Raw genomic sequence first — 15550 nt, forward strand, 5'->3', positions numbered from 1 at the left:
TTTTCCAGCTGAATACACCAAACATGGTCTGCGAGTGTTAGGTGGGCGGAGTCTGGTTTGGTAGGCGTGGCTTCTTTCCTTTCCGTATAAACGCCATTTAAGGAACAATTTTGGAAGACAGAGTCTCTCCACAGTTCTGCTCTCTTTCAACTCTCAACCAATTTCATCAATAGGGAGAGACTCTGTGAATCGGGAGCCACTTATTTCCGCCGTTTGTTCGGTTCTTGTTTAGTTTCTTTCTTGCGAACAAGGATCGATAAATCTAGCGTGATCCCAGTTGAGAAACCATGGAACCCACTTCGGAGAAGCTCTCTCCGTTTGATTTCATGGATAAGTTGTTGAAAGTAGTCAAAATAGATAATTTGAATGGATCGTCGGATGTGGTGCCGGCGATGCTGATTGGGAACAGGGACCTTATGATGATGCTCACTACATCGTTTGCGGTGCTAATTGGGTGCGTTGTCTTGCTGCTGTGGCGAAGGGCAGCTGGATCGGCGAAGAAGGTGGAGCCTCCGAGGTTGGTGATTCCGAAGGCGGCGAGGGAGCCGGAGGAAGTGGATGATGGGAAGAAGAAAGTTACCATATTTTTTGGGACGCAGACTGGTACCGCTGAAGGCTTTGCTAAGGTAAACCAAAGAATAATTTGGATCAGATACTTTGGGATATTTTCCTTGGAAAAGGGGGAATAATGTCAATTTTCATGTCTTAAACTGCAAGTTTCTCGGTGGGTGATGAATCTAACTTTTGAAGTGACAAGAATCGCATTGTCAATGATGGGAACAAATTGAAGTGCTATCGGGCTTTAAAAATCTTGTTTGAATCGATAATTGCGGATTATAATATGGAAATCTTTATGATTTTGGGTTTCTCGTTTAGTTTCAATTTTGAACTTCATTGGCATATTTATAAATTTATTTGATTTGATTTTCTTATTGTAAAGGCTCTGGCTGAGGAAGCTAAAGCACGTTATCAACAGGCCAACTTTAAAGTGGTTGACTTGGTGAGTTTTGTTTCTCCATTTCTGTTTTTATTTTATGTTATTTTTTTCTCCTCTTGAATCAACTTTTGATCCGGTTCATTTTAATCTGGGTAGGATGATTATGCTGCGGATGATGACGAGTATGAAGAGAAGCTGAAGAAGGAAACCTTTGCATTCTTCTTTCTAGCCACGTGGGTTATTTTTTTAGCTATAAATCTGGTACTTGCATAAAAAGACGCTGCTTTATTGATTTTTTGAGTTGGTGAGTTCTGGTTGGATACAGGTACGGAGATGGTGAGCCAACAGACAACGCGGCTAGGTTTTACAAATGGTTTACGGAGGTAAAACCCGCTCTAGTATAAATAATTTTTTGGATTAAGCATTTGTCACTGCAAAAAAACTATAACCACTGGTACTTGAGCGATCAGAAAAGTATAAATCATAAAGCTGTACAAGAGTCATATGTAGACAGACAACTGTTGTTTTCGGATAGCCTTTTCCCAGTAGTTGCACCAACTTGCAAATCACGTGATCTTGATATTCGAGTCAACGGTGAGATCGAACAATTGTCATTTTACCTAACATAACTCAAATCTTACAAATACCATGATTGAGTCGCCCTGCAGGCAGAGGCATTTGTTAATCCTAACAAATTTTCTAAGATGTCAAAATACAGGGTGTACTTTGGGATTAATTTCTATGTTCTGTGACACAGGGAAAAGAAAGATCAGATTGGCTTAAGAATCTTCATTATGGTGTATTTGGGCTCGGGAACAGGCAATATGAGCATTTCAACAAGGTATCTGCTTGTTTGATACATTTATGAGTACAGGCTTACCTGGTAAGATGGTTCTCTTGTAAATATCGACTGAAGTCTCATTCTTTTGTCTTTGTTTGACTAATAGATTGGAAAAGTTGTGGACGACTTGATTACTGAGCAAGGTATTTTTTCTTCTCTTCGATTCTTTTCTAGACTAAGTTCATCTGACTAGGAGAAGTGCAAACTTACATCAAAATTCGATTAAATTTTGTTTACTTCAGAATTGTTTATTTGTCTGCCAACTTATGTACGCCTTTCCTTCGTTTTTTGAAAGGACATAATCAAAATGAATGTTGGATGTAGAGACAAATTCAATCAGAGGATATTTTATCCGTGTTGGTTCTTTTATGGTCTTGCCTTGCGTTTCCATTCTTACTGGACGTATGCATTGTTCAGGTGGAAAGAGGCTCGTTCCTGTGGGTCTCGGAGACGATGATCAATGCATTGAAGATGACTTCACCGCATGGTACTGGGGTGATGATTAATAAGTATAGTGGTTTTTATTCTCCATCTTTCACTTCATCGGACGATAGCTTAAAATACTTGTCACTCTTGATTGTAATGCAGGCGTGAGTTAGTGTGGCCAGAGTTGGATAACTTACTTTTTGACGAGGATAAGGCCTCTGGCACTACTCGCTATACTGCTGCAGTTTTGGAATATCGAGTTGTATTCCATGACCAGGCAGATGGATCAGTTACGGAGAATTGCTCAGCGAATGGCAATACCGTTTATGATGCTCTGCATCCCTGCATGTAACGAGAATGCTACCATTTTCCTTTTCATTTCCTCTTTGGACCATTTTCTTGTAGAAATTTAAAGTGGCAATTTATTTTTTTACTTGACATTTTTATGTTTGTTCTGAAGAGTAAATGTTGCCGTAAGAAGAGAACTTCACTCTCCTGCATCTGATCGTTCGTGCACGCACTTGGAATTTGAGATATCCGGAACTGGACTAATGTTAGTTCCTGCTTTTACATATTGTACCTATTGCATTCTCTAAATACTGAATGTCCTTTCCGAATCACGAATCTGGCTTGTCCCTGACTTTGAACTTTGGGAGAAGAATGAATCTTATTGTTAGTCTAAATGCTTCTTCTATTGTGCAGATATGAAACTGGAGATCATGTTGGCGTTTATTGTGAGAATTTGATTGAAACAGTGGAGGAAGCAGAAAGGTTATTGAATCTTCCCTCACAAACATACTTCTCAATTCATGCTGATAAAGAGGATGGCACTCCACTCTGTGGTGGCTCCTTGCTACCTCCTTTCCCTCCTTGCACTTTAAGGACTGCACTTACTAAATATGCGGATCTTTGAGTGCTCCCAAAAAGGTATATAATGCTGCATTGTCATCAAATTTTCCTTTCGTGCAGAGAATAATTGTGTCTCAAATGTGTCTTTTTTCCCAGTCTGCTTTGCTTGCATTAGCTGCTTATGCTTCTGATCCAAATGAAGCTGATCGACTCAATCATCTTACTTCTCCGGCTGGAAAGGTTTGAATAGGTTCATTATTTATTTGGATCACTATCTTCGTGTATGATACCAAAGCTGAAAACTAGCATTTTTCTCATCGATTTGGATGCATCATCAGGAGGAATATGCTCAATATGTTATTGCAAGCCAGAGAAGTCTACTTGAGGTCATGGCTGATTTCCCATCCGCCAGGCCGCCTCTTGGTGTTTTCTTTGCCGCAGTTGTTCCACGCCTGCAGGCCAGATTTTATTCCATATCATCTTCCCCGAAGTGAGTGTTCATCATCGTATTCCATCTCTATCATGATAAAGTTTTGAGATTTTAGCTGCAATATCTGTGCAACAAATGATCCTTGTTATTTGGAGTTGGTCTACTCAACTCTGCTAAATTAGATGTTTCGGCATAATAAGTTGTCATATTTGCCCTTATTTTGTTTGGCTGCCCAGTCTTTCAGATTCTCATTGCCTCTAATTGTTCTTCCAGAATTTCACCATCTAGGATCCATGTGACATCTGCTTTGGTTCACGAGAAAACACCAACAGGACGAATTCATAAGGGTGTTTGCTCCACGTGGATGAAGGTATTTTTCCATTATTCAATTATGTTTCCATGTTTTAGCCATGATTGGTTGAGAAGGTAAATATGATCGATTTTGTTGTGCTGTTATAAATGTCACGATTCCCCAAGGCACGCCGCATCTGCTATGATACTGTAGTCCACTACATTCGTTGCTTCTTATTATCCTCTAGTGATCAGTGCACCTTCTTGTCACTTGATTGCTCTTTCTGAAGCCTTGATTCTCAATTGCTACCCGTTTTCAGAATTCAGTGTCTTCGGAAGACAGTCGCGAGTGCAGTCAGGCACCAATTTTTGTCCGAACTTCAAACTTCAGGCTCCCTGCTGATCCTAAACTACCAATAATTATGATCGGCCCTGGTACCGGTTTGGCGCCATTTCGTGGTTTTCTTCAGGTTTGTGCAAAATGTTGTTGAATCTTGAATATTGTTTTGAGACTTAAATACAGTTTGGATCCTTGTAATTTTCTAAGAATATTTACTGTTTATATTACAGGAAAGATTAGCTCTAAAGGAATCTGGATCGGAACTCGGTCCTGCCACCCTATTTTTCGGATGCAGGAACCGTGAGATGGTTAGTGATTATCTTAGCATTCGTTCCAAGACATTCTTTTAACGTATCATAACGGTACAATATTCACAGTAGCTGCTGCAATTTGCAGGATTTTATCTACAAGGACGAGTTGAACAACTTTGTTGAAGCCGGTGTAATTTCAGACCTCATTGTTGCTTTTCACGTGAGGGACCCGCTAAAGAATATGTGCAGCATAAGATGATGCAAAAGGTAGGTGTGCAACTTTTTCCACTAGTCTTGTCTATCTCAAATGGCAAAAGTTAATCTCTGATTCGATACCTAACGAGATATTCATGAGAAAGTATTATTCATAAGATGTTTGAATTGCATGTGGTGTATTACAGGCTTCTGATGTGTGGAATGCAATCTCTGCGGGTGGCTACATTTACGTATGCGGCGACGCCAAAGGCATGGCCCGCGACGTTCACCGAACCCTCCACACCATAGCGCAAGAACAGGTTCGTGGCTCTGATTTTTCTTTTGTGAGGTCCTTTTTTTCTTGATGCCTGGTGGATCTTGTCCACTCCTTTATCATAGTATCTCAACCAACAATTTACGAGGAACAACTGCTTTGGGGACCGTGGGACCTCTCACCTCATTAGTTTCTTGTGAGAAGTCTCGACTGTTTAGACAAACAAAAATTACTTTTTCTTTGCAGTTGTCTAATAACCTCACGCTCACTTCAATCTGCTACACCCTTCTAGAACATCAATCCTCTTTGAATTTTATATACTTCTCTTCGAAATGAAAGTAGCTACAGCTACCCTGCTACACCCCACTTCTTGCTTCCTGTTTTTCGCGGATATCTGTATGTGGTACAGTTATGACGAGTCATATCTTTCGATACAGCGACAAACAAACGATCCTATAAATCATTTTAAGTAGATCTCATTTAGAATATGCAATTACGTTGCGCCTTACTAATAACAAGTCTTTTTTCAGGGATCTCTGGACAGCTCGAAAGCGGAGAGCATGGTGAAGAATCTGCAAATGACCGGACGATACTTGCGCGATGTATGGTGATAATCATAAGTCCGCGGACCATTCATTCAACGAGAGACCTCAAAAAGATTACAAGATTATGCATGCAATGTGCAGAAACTCCCTGACTCGTATTGTCAACCTCAACAAAGTAAACTTGAGTATTAATATGTATACGCTAGGCTGTCCGTCGTGATTTTTTTTTCTAAAATTCAAAGAAATTTTATTTTTTTTTTATAAAAAAAAATTTATTCATGTAATTTATGTCTAACAACCATAATATAAATAAGTATATTGGGTCTTTTTTTTTTAAATTTTGGTTACTTGTATAATCATCGTGTTCGTTTTATTTCATTGGCTCCATTTAGTGGCAATTTTTATGTATATTTTATTTAAAATGATGATTAAAATATTCTTTATTTCGTGACAATATTTTATTTATGATATTGAGACTTGCTTAATTGGTAGTAAAAGAAAACACAAAAGTTTACGAGTTGAATTCTTTTTAGTATGAAATATTATAGAATTATGAGAAAAAAGTGGTCGGATTCTTTCGGTATAGAATTATCGAGATTATCGTATCGAAAATTATAGAATCTATCGAATTTTCGGTACGATACGGTAACAATATCGAATTTTTACAATAAATTAATATAGTACATTTTTTTTAACAAAAGAAAACACAAAAATTCACGAGTGCGATTCTTTTTAGTATGAAATATTATATACTTATGAGAAAAAAGTGGCAGCATCTTTCGGTGAAAAAAATTATGTGAGATCAAACTAAATTTACGAAAAAAACATTAAATTTTTATTTTCTTTTAAATTCTTCTCTAATTTATATCCAATAAGACAATATAATTTACACATTGTGGTTTCTAAACACCATATATGACTATCTAATCAACATCGTCCTTATTTTATTTTAATGAAAATTATGATAATTATTACATTCCCTTCTTGAATTGTACTCAGCATAAATACAGTAAATAATATTAATACAAAATTATTCATCTCATTATATCATATTTTTGTTAAAAACAAAATTTATAAAATAAAAATTTACTACACTTATAATATATATATATATATATTATATATATATATATTATAAGTGTAGTAAATTTTTATTTTATAAATTTTGTTTTTAACAATATATATATATATATATATATATAAATTTAATAAGCTTTATTAAATAGCATATTGTGTATTCGATATATTGCCAGTCAACTATGTAAAATTCTATGTTCATCACTGAAGTGATACTTACCTAGTGACAAATAGATGTACAATTTTGAGATGATTTTGTGATGAGTTTTACGTCAATGATGAACACGGTTGTTGAACATTATATCAAAATTATATATTATAGTTTTACTTTGTTGTCCACCAATCGTACCCATCAATGAATTGATATCCATATATTAGATGTGAAAAAACATATCGAAATTAAATATATTAAAATTTCCATTGTTTGAATAGAATAAGGATTTCTAACTAAAATAACCAATTCACACATGCTGGTAAACCTATAGTTAGTTATAAGTTCAACGATCGTGAGAGAAGAAATAAAATATGATTTCAAAACATTAGTTGGAAATTGAAATTAATTTAAGTAATATGACCGTCACATTTTACCAATACCCCTTTTGAATTGTAAAGCAATCACCATAATATTGGACATTGACTAAATATGATTTCAACTTTGAATTATTACAAAATAATACAGTCAACTTTGGATTATTACAAAAAAGTACAATTAATATTTAACAACCCCGGATATTTCAACATCTGTGATACTCTTGTACACATCTTAAAATTAAAGATTTAAAATGAGTTATAATGGCTACAATGAACTTCTATACAACTTGGGTTAATCATTTTCGTAAAAAGATGACGAATAAGAAATAGTTGCTATAAAGATCCATTGTGTAGTCACGCAGGTGCGGGCACATGCTCGGAGCATGGCAACATCTATTATATACATAAAATAAAACCCTTTTTGAAAAATAATAATAATTTTCGGTGAAGTCATTTTCCTATTTCAATTTTGACCTTTCTGTATTTCATGTCACTCCAAAATTGCATATACAGTTCTTATTTTTAGTTAATTTACAGTTTTTTTATGCCGACTTTGTTCAGGAAAAAAAAATCACGATTACAAAGAAAATTCCCTCGAGAGTTAAAAAAAACAAACAAATTTATGATATGGATATTTATATCACAAAAACTTTTGTAAGACGATTTCACGGATCATTTTGCAAGACATATCTCCTATTTTGGTCATCCATTAAAAAATATTACTTTTATACCAAAGTTATTACTTATTATTATAAATATGAGTATGATTAACTCGTCTCACAGATAAAGAATCATGAGATCGTCTAACAAGAGACTTACTCAATTTATAAAACCACCAAAAGCCACCTGCGTCTCCTCCCTTAAAAAAAAAACCGTTTATGTACTAAGAATTACATAAAATATTTGGATCTAAATACACTAATAAAAAAATTACATACGCAACACTTGTATCGCACGCCAAGAAATCGACTAAAATCATATTTCATAGCTATCAAAGACCAAAGATCGGCAGAACGACGATGTCAACTAGCATGATCTGAATGAAACAACGTCGTGAACAAGGCAATATTTTTTTTTCCCTTTTGATATTATTATTAGTAGTTTGAGGGATTGGGGTGTCAAGTTTGACAAGTATCACCTAATATGCCAAGGTTGACTTTTAAATTTTATTTTACTCCAAAAAACTATTAATCACATGCTAAAAACATGCATACTCGCCATCGAAAGAGGCACCAAAAATGACAATTTTCACCTACTATATCGATAATTTATTCTATGTTATACCGAGAGTGTTATTTATGAACTCGATAGATGATTACATGATCATTTCTTATAAAAATACTCAGAGAAGAACATTCTCGATATATCATTATATTTTTTTAATCAAGATGAAGTTTTAAAGTAATGATCATATTTAGAAGTTTGGGAAAAAAAAATTATAATATAGAAAAATATGGGTTTCTTCTTGTTTTAATGAATAATTTTCTTTAAAATCGTGATAAAATAATGTATGAACACCTGAAATGGATATCTTTGAATTTATCTTCTTTTCTTGTTGTACATATATTAGATAATTTAAACAAAGATTTTGTAAATTTTGATTTTTCAACTTTATGTTGTAGTTTTCATTTTGTTATTTTATGAACGTCATCCACGATATCCTATACACAAAAATATTGAAATATTGTATTTCAATTCCACATTTGCTCGTCAAATTAATTAATATTGTGCATGACTTTTTGTCTATTTTTCATTTGAAATAAGATCATAAATAATTATATAAACTAATTGTAGATTGTTGTTGTAATGTAATATATTGACATGTATGAAATTCGACAAGATTCAGCAAATAATTATATTGTTTGTTATATTCAATTGAATGAATGATATGTATTATTAAAGAAGATAATTAAAGAGAAGTCATAGTAAAAAAAATTAAATCTTTAATTTCAAATCCTAAACTTTCTAAAATATATAAAATGAAATTTAATCCCACACACAAAATCCAATCTCTGTTTTGTATCTCTTTGGAAAAATTCAATATAGGAAATTTTTTTTTTATTGTGATTCAGGTTATTGGGCAACAATTATTTGTTGTACATCTACACAAACATTTAGCAACATATTTAAGAATATATATATATATATATATATATTATATATATATATATATATATATATATATATATATATATAATTTTGTTAGGTTGCTCACCAACCGTGTCCACTTTTGCGTCCACTAATGAAGTGACACTTATCTACTCATTTATAAGTATATAAATGAACACTGTTGATGTATAACATAATAAAACTATACATATTATTCTTCTTCCCATAAAATATATCAATCTTCCTCCCAAAATTTTTTGTTCATGTGAATTCAATGACCGATTAATTTGCAAATAATGGAAACATCCATTTCAAAAAAGTAGCAGAAAAACGCAAAAGACAGAATGGCAACCATATTGATCAATGTGCGGTCAGCTAGCTACACTGTCGAATGCCGGCAGTCCCCAATCACCTGGATTGAAGTCCAACAGGGAGCTTAGAACTTGATCAGCAGTTTCATGAAATGAACTATCCAACCTTGGATCCGGAACCATCACCACCGACCTGCGGTCAAATGTTTCCAGAATCGCCATTGATGTGAAAAAAGACGACAACGAATAAAATTACAAGCAATTTGGTCAGAAGTAGAAAGATGTCAAGAAACATGCAACAAAGTTTGTGAAAATAATGAGGAAATGTCACAAATAGGCAGAAGCATGGTGTCTATTTGCTTAACGAGGTAGACAAGTAGAATAAAGCATTCCATAAATTGTTACAAGTAGACAACAAATGTGTAACATGTAACATCATTACAACTAGTTGGTACTTTATTCGCCCTTATTTCCACCGCTGAAATCAGAGGTAATCGTTGTTGTACCGTATAAAACATCAAGAGTTTATCAGGAATGCATACTCCTTTCCGAAGAAGTTAAACAAGATATAAAATATGCATAGAACAACCTCTATCTTAGTTACACTACCTAAAAAATTATATATATCCTTTGTGCAGATGTCTTATTCCACCATAAAACAAAAGCGTAATTCTATAACATTTAGATTTTGTCTGATTCTGAAGAATCTCAAAGGAACACCAGGAATGAGCCGACTCTTCAACAAGGAAAAAAAAAGGAGACGATCCTGATTGGTTTGGCTCCATACTGGATAGGCATTCAATGTCAGGCAATTGCACATATGTGTGGGTAACCTAGTATTTTGGAGAATTAGAAACAAATAATGGTAGCTGGGAGTTGCATTGAATCTGAATTTCAGGCCATGGCTAGTCAAATTTCCACAGGAATTTGGTGAATGCTTTCTACAGGAATTCAAGATATGAGTACATAGTCCTAGAATAATGCATAGCAACAACAAAGCAGCAGCAACCATAGCTCACAACCTGGTGCATAATGATACGACTATGCAGTTGGATATTGATAGACACTTTATCAAAGGGAAGTTAGATAGTGGGAGTATTTCACGAGTTATTTGCTAACCAAACAGCAGGTAGCTGAAATAACAACAAAGGGTTTCCTTACACCAAAGTTCGAGGGGTTGAGCAAGCTGGAAACGTTTAACCTATGGTCCTACACACTCCAGCTTAAGGGGGACTATAGAGATGCAGATTCGAATTGATAACAGAAGAAGATTTGGCAGATGTCCAGTGATTAATGGAGAAAAGCTATCCAATTACGTGCAATTTTGTCCAATAACTAGTGATTTTCTTCCTTATATCCTTAATTAGTCTTTTGATTTGATCAGGATCTAATGTCCTTTTGCTTCTCCTACAGTTGCATCTAAAAATTTTGTAGTCTGGTGGTGGAAGTAAATGTACAGAATAACCACATAGAGCAACCTTTTTCTCTCAAATTGAGTCCTGTCAATGTCTTTCAATATCGTATTTCTTTTTCACTTTTTGTAGCCATAATCTAAATGAGTTTTCAATGCATATACTTATTGATTGATTTGATTTTTTCAAACTAAAAACTAAACAAGAAGCTCTGAGAGGAACTCTTCTGAACACAAATAGTGACATACGTACAAAATATATAATATAGAGATTTTTATACCGGGAGATCTGAGGGTGGTAAGGATGGACAGGACTAAACAGAAGAGATAAAGGTAAGGAGAAAAACATAGCAGGACAAAAGAAGGATCCGATAATGGGTTAACAAAAGAACCAGCTGACTATTTGTCTAAGGTCCGTTTCATTATTCTATTTCATGGCAAGGCAATATTCCATGAGTTATTTTACTTGCATGAAGGGAAATAGCAAAAGATATCAACATTTTGCGACACTTTCAATCCTTTCACTGTGAAAGCCAAGTCTGTGCCACTCACCATCCAATCAATTCCAGTTTGTTAATTTATCTCAACAAAATGACGAGTGCCATACTACAAGATGTTGTAAAGACATACGAAGGCAAACATAGGCTTACATGCCAGCATTCTTAGCTGCTAGGACGCCGGATGGTGCATCTTCAAACACAAGAATCTTTGCTGGATCAATCGGTCCTCCCTAAAAATAAGCAACTTCAATTTATCGCACTAAAGTAGGTAATATTAAATTTTTCAGAAGAATAGCAGCTCGAATACATTACAAAGTTAACAATCAGTCAACAAGATAATCACAAATATTAAATTTTTCAGAAGAATAACAGCTCGAATACATTACAAAGTTAACAATCAGTCAAACAAGATAATCACAATTTCCAAACACCGATTTGTGGGTAGCGTCAGGGGAGGGTTGTTCAAATTCTTAGATCATGTGCCAAAGGGGGAAAAAGTAACAGTAGCACCCTGTCAAAAAGAACTTTAACATAAAATAATATATAAAATTCTGCCTCTGCACTACCATACGAATAGAAATTGATAAAATTACAAAGTACACAACTTCATATTTAAGGTATATGATATTTTTGAATGTCTGCAATCCAAATCAATCTCTCTCATCCAGAAGTAAAATTAAAGAGCTCGAGAAAAACAGAAGTTCATGAAAAAACTGTCTATTTTTCAGAATTCATCAATATGACTTGACAAATACAAAAGCTTAACAGTCAGATTGCTGCCAGGAACCAGAAAGACATAAAGTACATAGAGTTCCAGCAGAGAATTGGTAAAGTGCATTAATGATCAGCTTGTTCATAACCAAAATATGAATTGTGCTAGTGGCACCAACTAGTTATACTTTATTAAAAAAGAGAGGAGACCTCAAATCTTTTAGCTGCTGCAAGGAACACATCTGGTGATGGTTTCCCCTGTTTAACTTCTGGATCATCACCAAGAACAATATGATGCATCAGTGAAAAAAGTTCGCCGTGTCTTTGTGTTTTCAATAGGAAATGCCTCCTGTGCGAACTGTGTAATACACATTCAATTCATTAACTCGCTGCAGATCTTAACTAAAATTAGCAACCAACGGTTACCTACCGAAATCTCATGACTTCAGAATATAAAACTAAAACCTACCCAGTTGCAACACAAATTGGTATTCCTTTTGCATGGAGGTGCAAAATCAAACGACTGGCTCCTGCATTACAAAGATACGTGACAAAAAAGTGACAGTCAGCGGTGACAAAGAGAATTGATGTCCCAATAAACTGAGGAGAGTGTTGAAGTTTACATTTTTTATTACAGAAGTAAAAGAATAAAAGAGATAAACCACAGTCAGTTTAGTTTACAGCTATTAGGAACAGGCCAGGACAATCAAGTGCTCAAAGTTTCTGGAGGAAAAATACTAATAGTGACAAATTAAGTTTGTTTTATTCATTACAATAAAGTTTCCTTCGATAAACATATAACCTAAACACAAATGTTGTAGTATAACCATCATAGAAACCCAAATCTCAATTGTCATTTAATAACACAATTAGATTTCAACAAGCAGCCACACCTAGTTATGTCTACAAATACTTTGAAATGATTCCATCTTACTTTTTGAATCAGAAAGAATTGTTAATGAATAATTTCTATTTCCCATTCTTATATCTAAAAGAAAAACCACATGTTCATGCCAGTGCACGGTGCTTTCACATCTGATGTAGGATATTGAGGTACAGTTTGGTATTAGATGTTAGGATAGAAACAGAATATCCGACATCACAAACCAAATATCAGAAAAATACAATACCTGGCATGAGTTCACTTGTCGGGAACATATTTTGCAGCATTTCCTCTCTTTCAACAAGAAAATCTTCGGCAGAGAGTGAATCACTAATTCCAGTCTCTTCAACAAAAACTCGAGCAGCCTCTATTGCCTTCTTACCCATCATTTTAGCCTTGAGAGACCAATCAAAAGTCTTGTTGTATCTAGAAAGGATAATTTCCTGGACTTCAGTGTAGAATTTCTCTGTATCTGAAAAAATGAAAAACACTCCAAATATGCAATAGATAAATGAAAGCCCTACAAAACAATGTCAAAATAACCAGAATAGGTAAAAGAAATAGGATAACAGATCAAAATGAAAGACATCAGCAACAGTGGAAAGTGGGAAAAAATTAGTAGCAAATACAATTACAGGAAGAGAAACCACCGATACGCGCAATGATCTACGGAAAATAAAAAAGAAAAACCTATTTGGCTCAGCATAACAATTACCATAAGGTGAATCTTTAAATCGCGAATCATTCTCACCTCTCACTCTATTTATCATTGTACACACATGCTATCAAACACACTTTCCAAAAGAAAAACAAGATTCCCGAGACAAAAAAATACCTCCATTTACAATTCAAAAGGACAAAATAAAAATAAATAGAAATTTTCCCTGTTCTGTTCAAGGCACTGCGCTCAGAGATGGGGATTCAACCTCTAAAAATCCACTTATAAATCTCAAAGTCTTTTTGGCATAGCTGCCACGAGGGTGCCACAGAGACAAACAATCGTGTTAGACACAAAATCACCACACTACTTCCACAGTTGACACTGCAAGCTATGATCATCCTTAATTGTGAAAATAAGTTTTCAATTTGTAAATACTCACATTTTTCCATTATCATGTACCCTTTGGCTAAAGTTTGATATTACTGCACTGGCTTCGTAAAATTTATTCGACATGAAACAAATTCTAGAACACTTCAATTGCCATATTCAGCCGTTCACCAAAACATATGAACTCATTTCCTACTAAATTCCATGTTTACCGGCCTCCATAATATTGTTGAAACACATAAATCTTTGACTTGCAAAAAAAAAAAAAAAAGAAACATCACAGCAATAAAAATGCTTAAAACAAAGAAAAGAAAAATTCAGTAAACCAAAAAAAGTCAGATACAACAACCCACTAACAATATTCCAAATTAAAAACATCTGACGACATAATACATTAAAAAGAAACAAAATTTAGCTGAGAAACCAGCATTTTCCGGGATTAATCGATTTTGAGGACATAATTACCGAGTAAAAGGCCGTCCATATCGAAGGTGACGTGAGTGATCGAAGGCTTGGTTGAAGGAGTATCGTCTGCTCCACCTGGATTCGCCATTTGAGGGAGTCTGGTCTGGTAGATCTTGGAGCTGTAAATGGCGGCTGGCTTTACAGCTTCGGTTCTGCCATCTTTAGAGGACATATTCAAATAATAAATAAATAAATAAATATGATTTTTATATAAATTAATGAATAAATATATAAAAAATATTTGTAATAATTTAGTGATAAGTTTGTAATTGTGATGATTATTTGGATTAATTTGTTTTTTAAATGATTATGTGATATATTAAATATATAGAATTGTATATAAATAATTTATTAATTTATGTAAACTTGTTTTGTGAGATACAATTGTTCTCATAATTTTGAATATAATTTGTTTGGTGAAAAATGGTAGAATGGCTATTTAAAATAATATTAGGTATTTTGTGAGATATTTATCAGTGAAACAAGTCAATCATGTTTATATTTATATGGTGACACGACGACATCTCTGATTTCTCATGTGTGAGAAGATTTTAAATTTTAATAAACATCTAATATTATTCTTATTTTAACATTGATATTCTTTTATTATTATTATTTGCTTGTAGATGTTTTAATATTACAATAACTATTTGAAAAAAAAAATCTTGCATGCATTAAATAATATGTAATGACATATACTCGAGTAAAATCATTAATTACTAATATTTTTCTCCATGTTTACTCGAAGAAATAAAAGGTAACAATAAATTATTTAATATTTTTATTAATTATTCAAAAATATATATCCATTAAATTTTTTATACAAAAAACTAATTTTAATATTTATGATTTTTCGTAAAAATACGTATAATAATCTTTATTCTCATTGCTTTTACATAATATAACGTCTTTTTAAGAATTAACAATAAAACGATTTTACAATATCAAATATAAAATTAGGGGTGTAACAAATCGAGTCGGTTTACAAATTTTTCGAGTCGTTGGCTCAAATTCGATAAGCTCCAATACAAATTATATATTTTTCGAGCGGCTCAAATTCGATAAGCTCGAATAGTTTGGCTCGAATTCGATAAGCTCGAATACAAATTATATATTTTTCGAGCG

General features: G+C 33.8%; 1 protein-coding gene and 1 pseudogene across 1 annotated transcript; one reads left to right on the forward strand and one right to left on the reverse strand.

Annotated features, from left to right (window-relative positions):
* LOC140817783 (NADPH--cytochrome P450 reductase-like) lies at window positions 1-5710 on the forward strand (annotated as a pseudogene).
* A 3595-nt stretch (window positions 5711-9305) lies between these two features.
* Window positions 9306-14598, reverse strand: LOC140818328 ((DL)-glycerol-3-phosphatase 2-like). Its single transcript, XM_073178258.1, has 6 exons — window positions 14426-14598; window positions 13160-13384; window positions 12499-12559; window positions 12240-12387; window positions 11469-11548; window positions 9306-9600 (listed from the first exon to the last, which is right to left on the reverse strand). The coding sequence occupies exons 1-6, from the start codon at window positions 14595-14597 to the stop codon at window positions 9468-9470; spliced, it is 819 nt and encodes a 272-aa protein (XP_073034359.1). The 5' UTR covers window position 14598; the 3' UTR covers window positions 9306-9467.
* Between the last annotated feature and the right edge of the window lie 952 nt (window positions 14599-15550).

This window comes from Primulina eburnea, chromosome 17, assembly GCF_022965805.1.
Source record: "Primulina eburnea isolate SZY01 chromosome 17, ASM2296580v1, whole genome shotgun sequence".
In the NCBI taxonomy this organism is placed as follows: domain Eukaryota; kingdom Viridiplantae; phylum Streptophyta; class Magnoliopsida; order Lamiales; family Gesneriaceae; genus Primulina; species Primulina eburnea.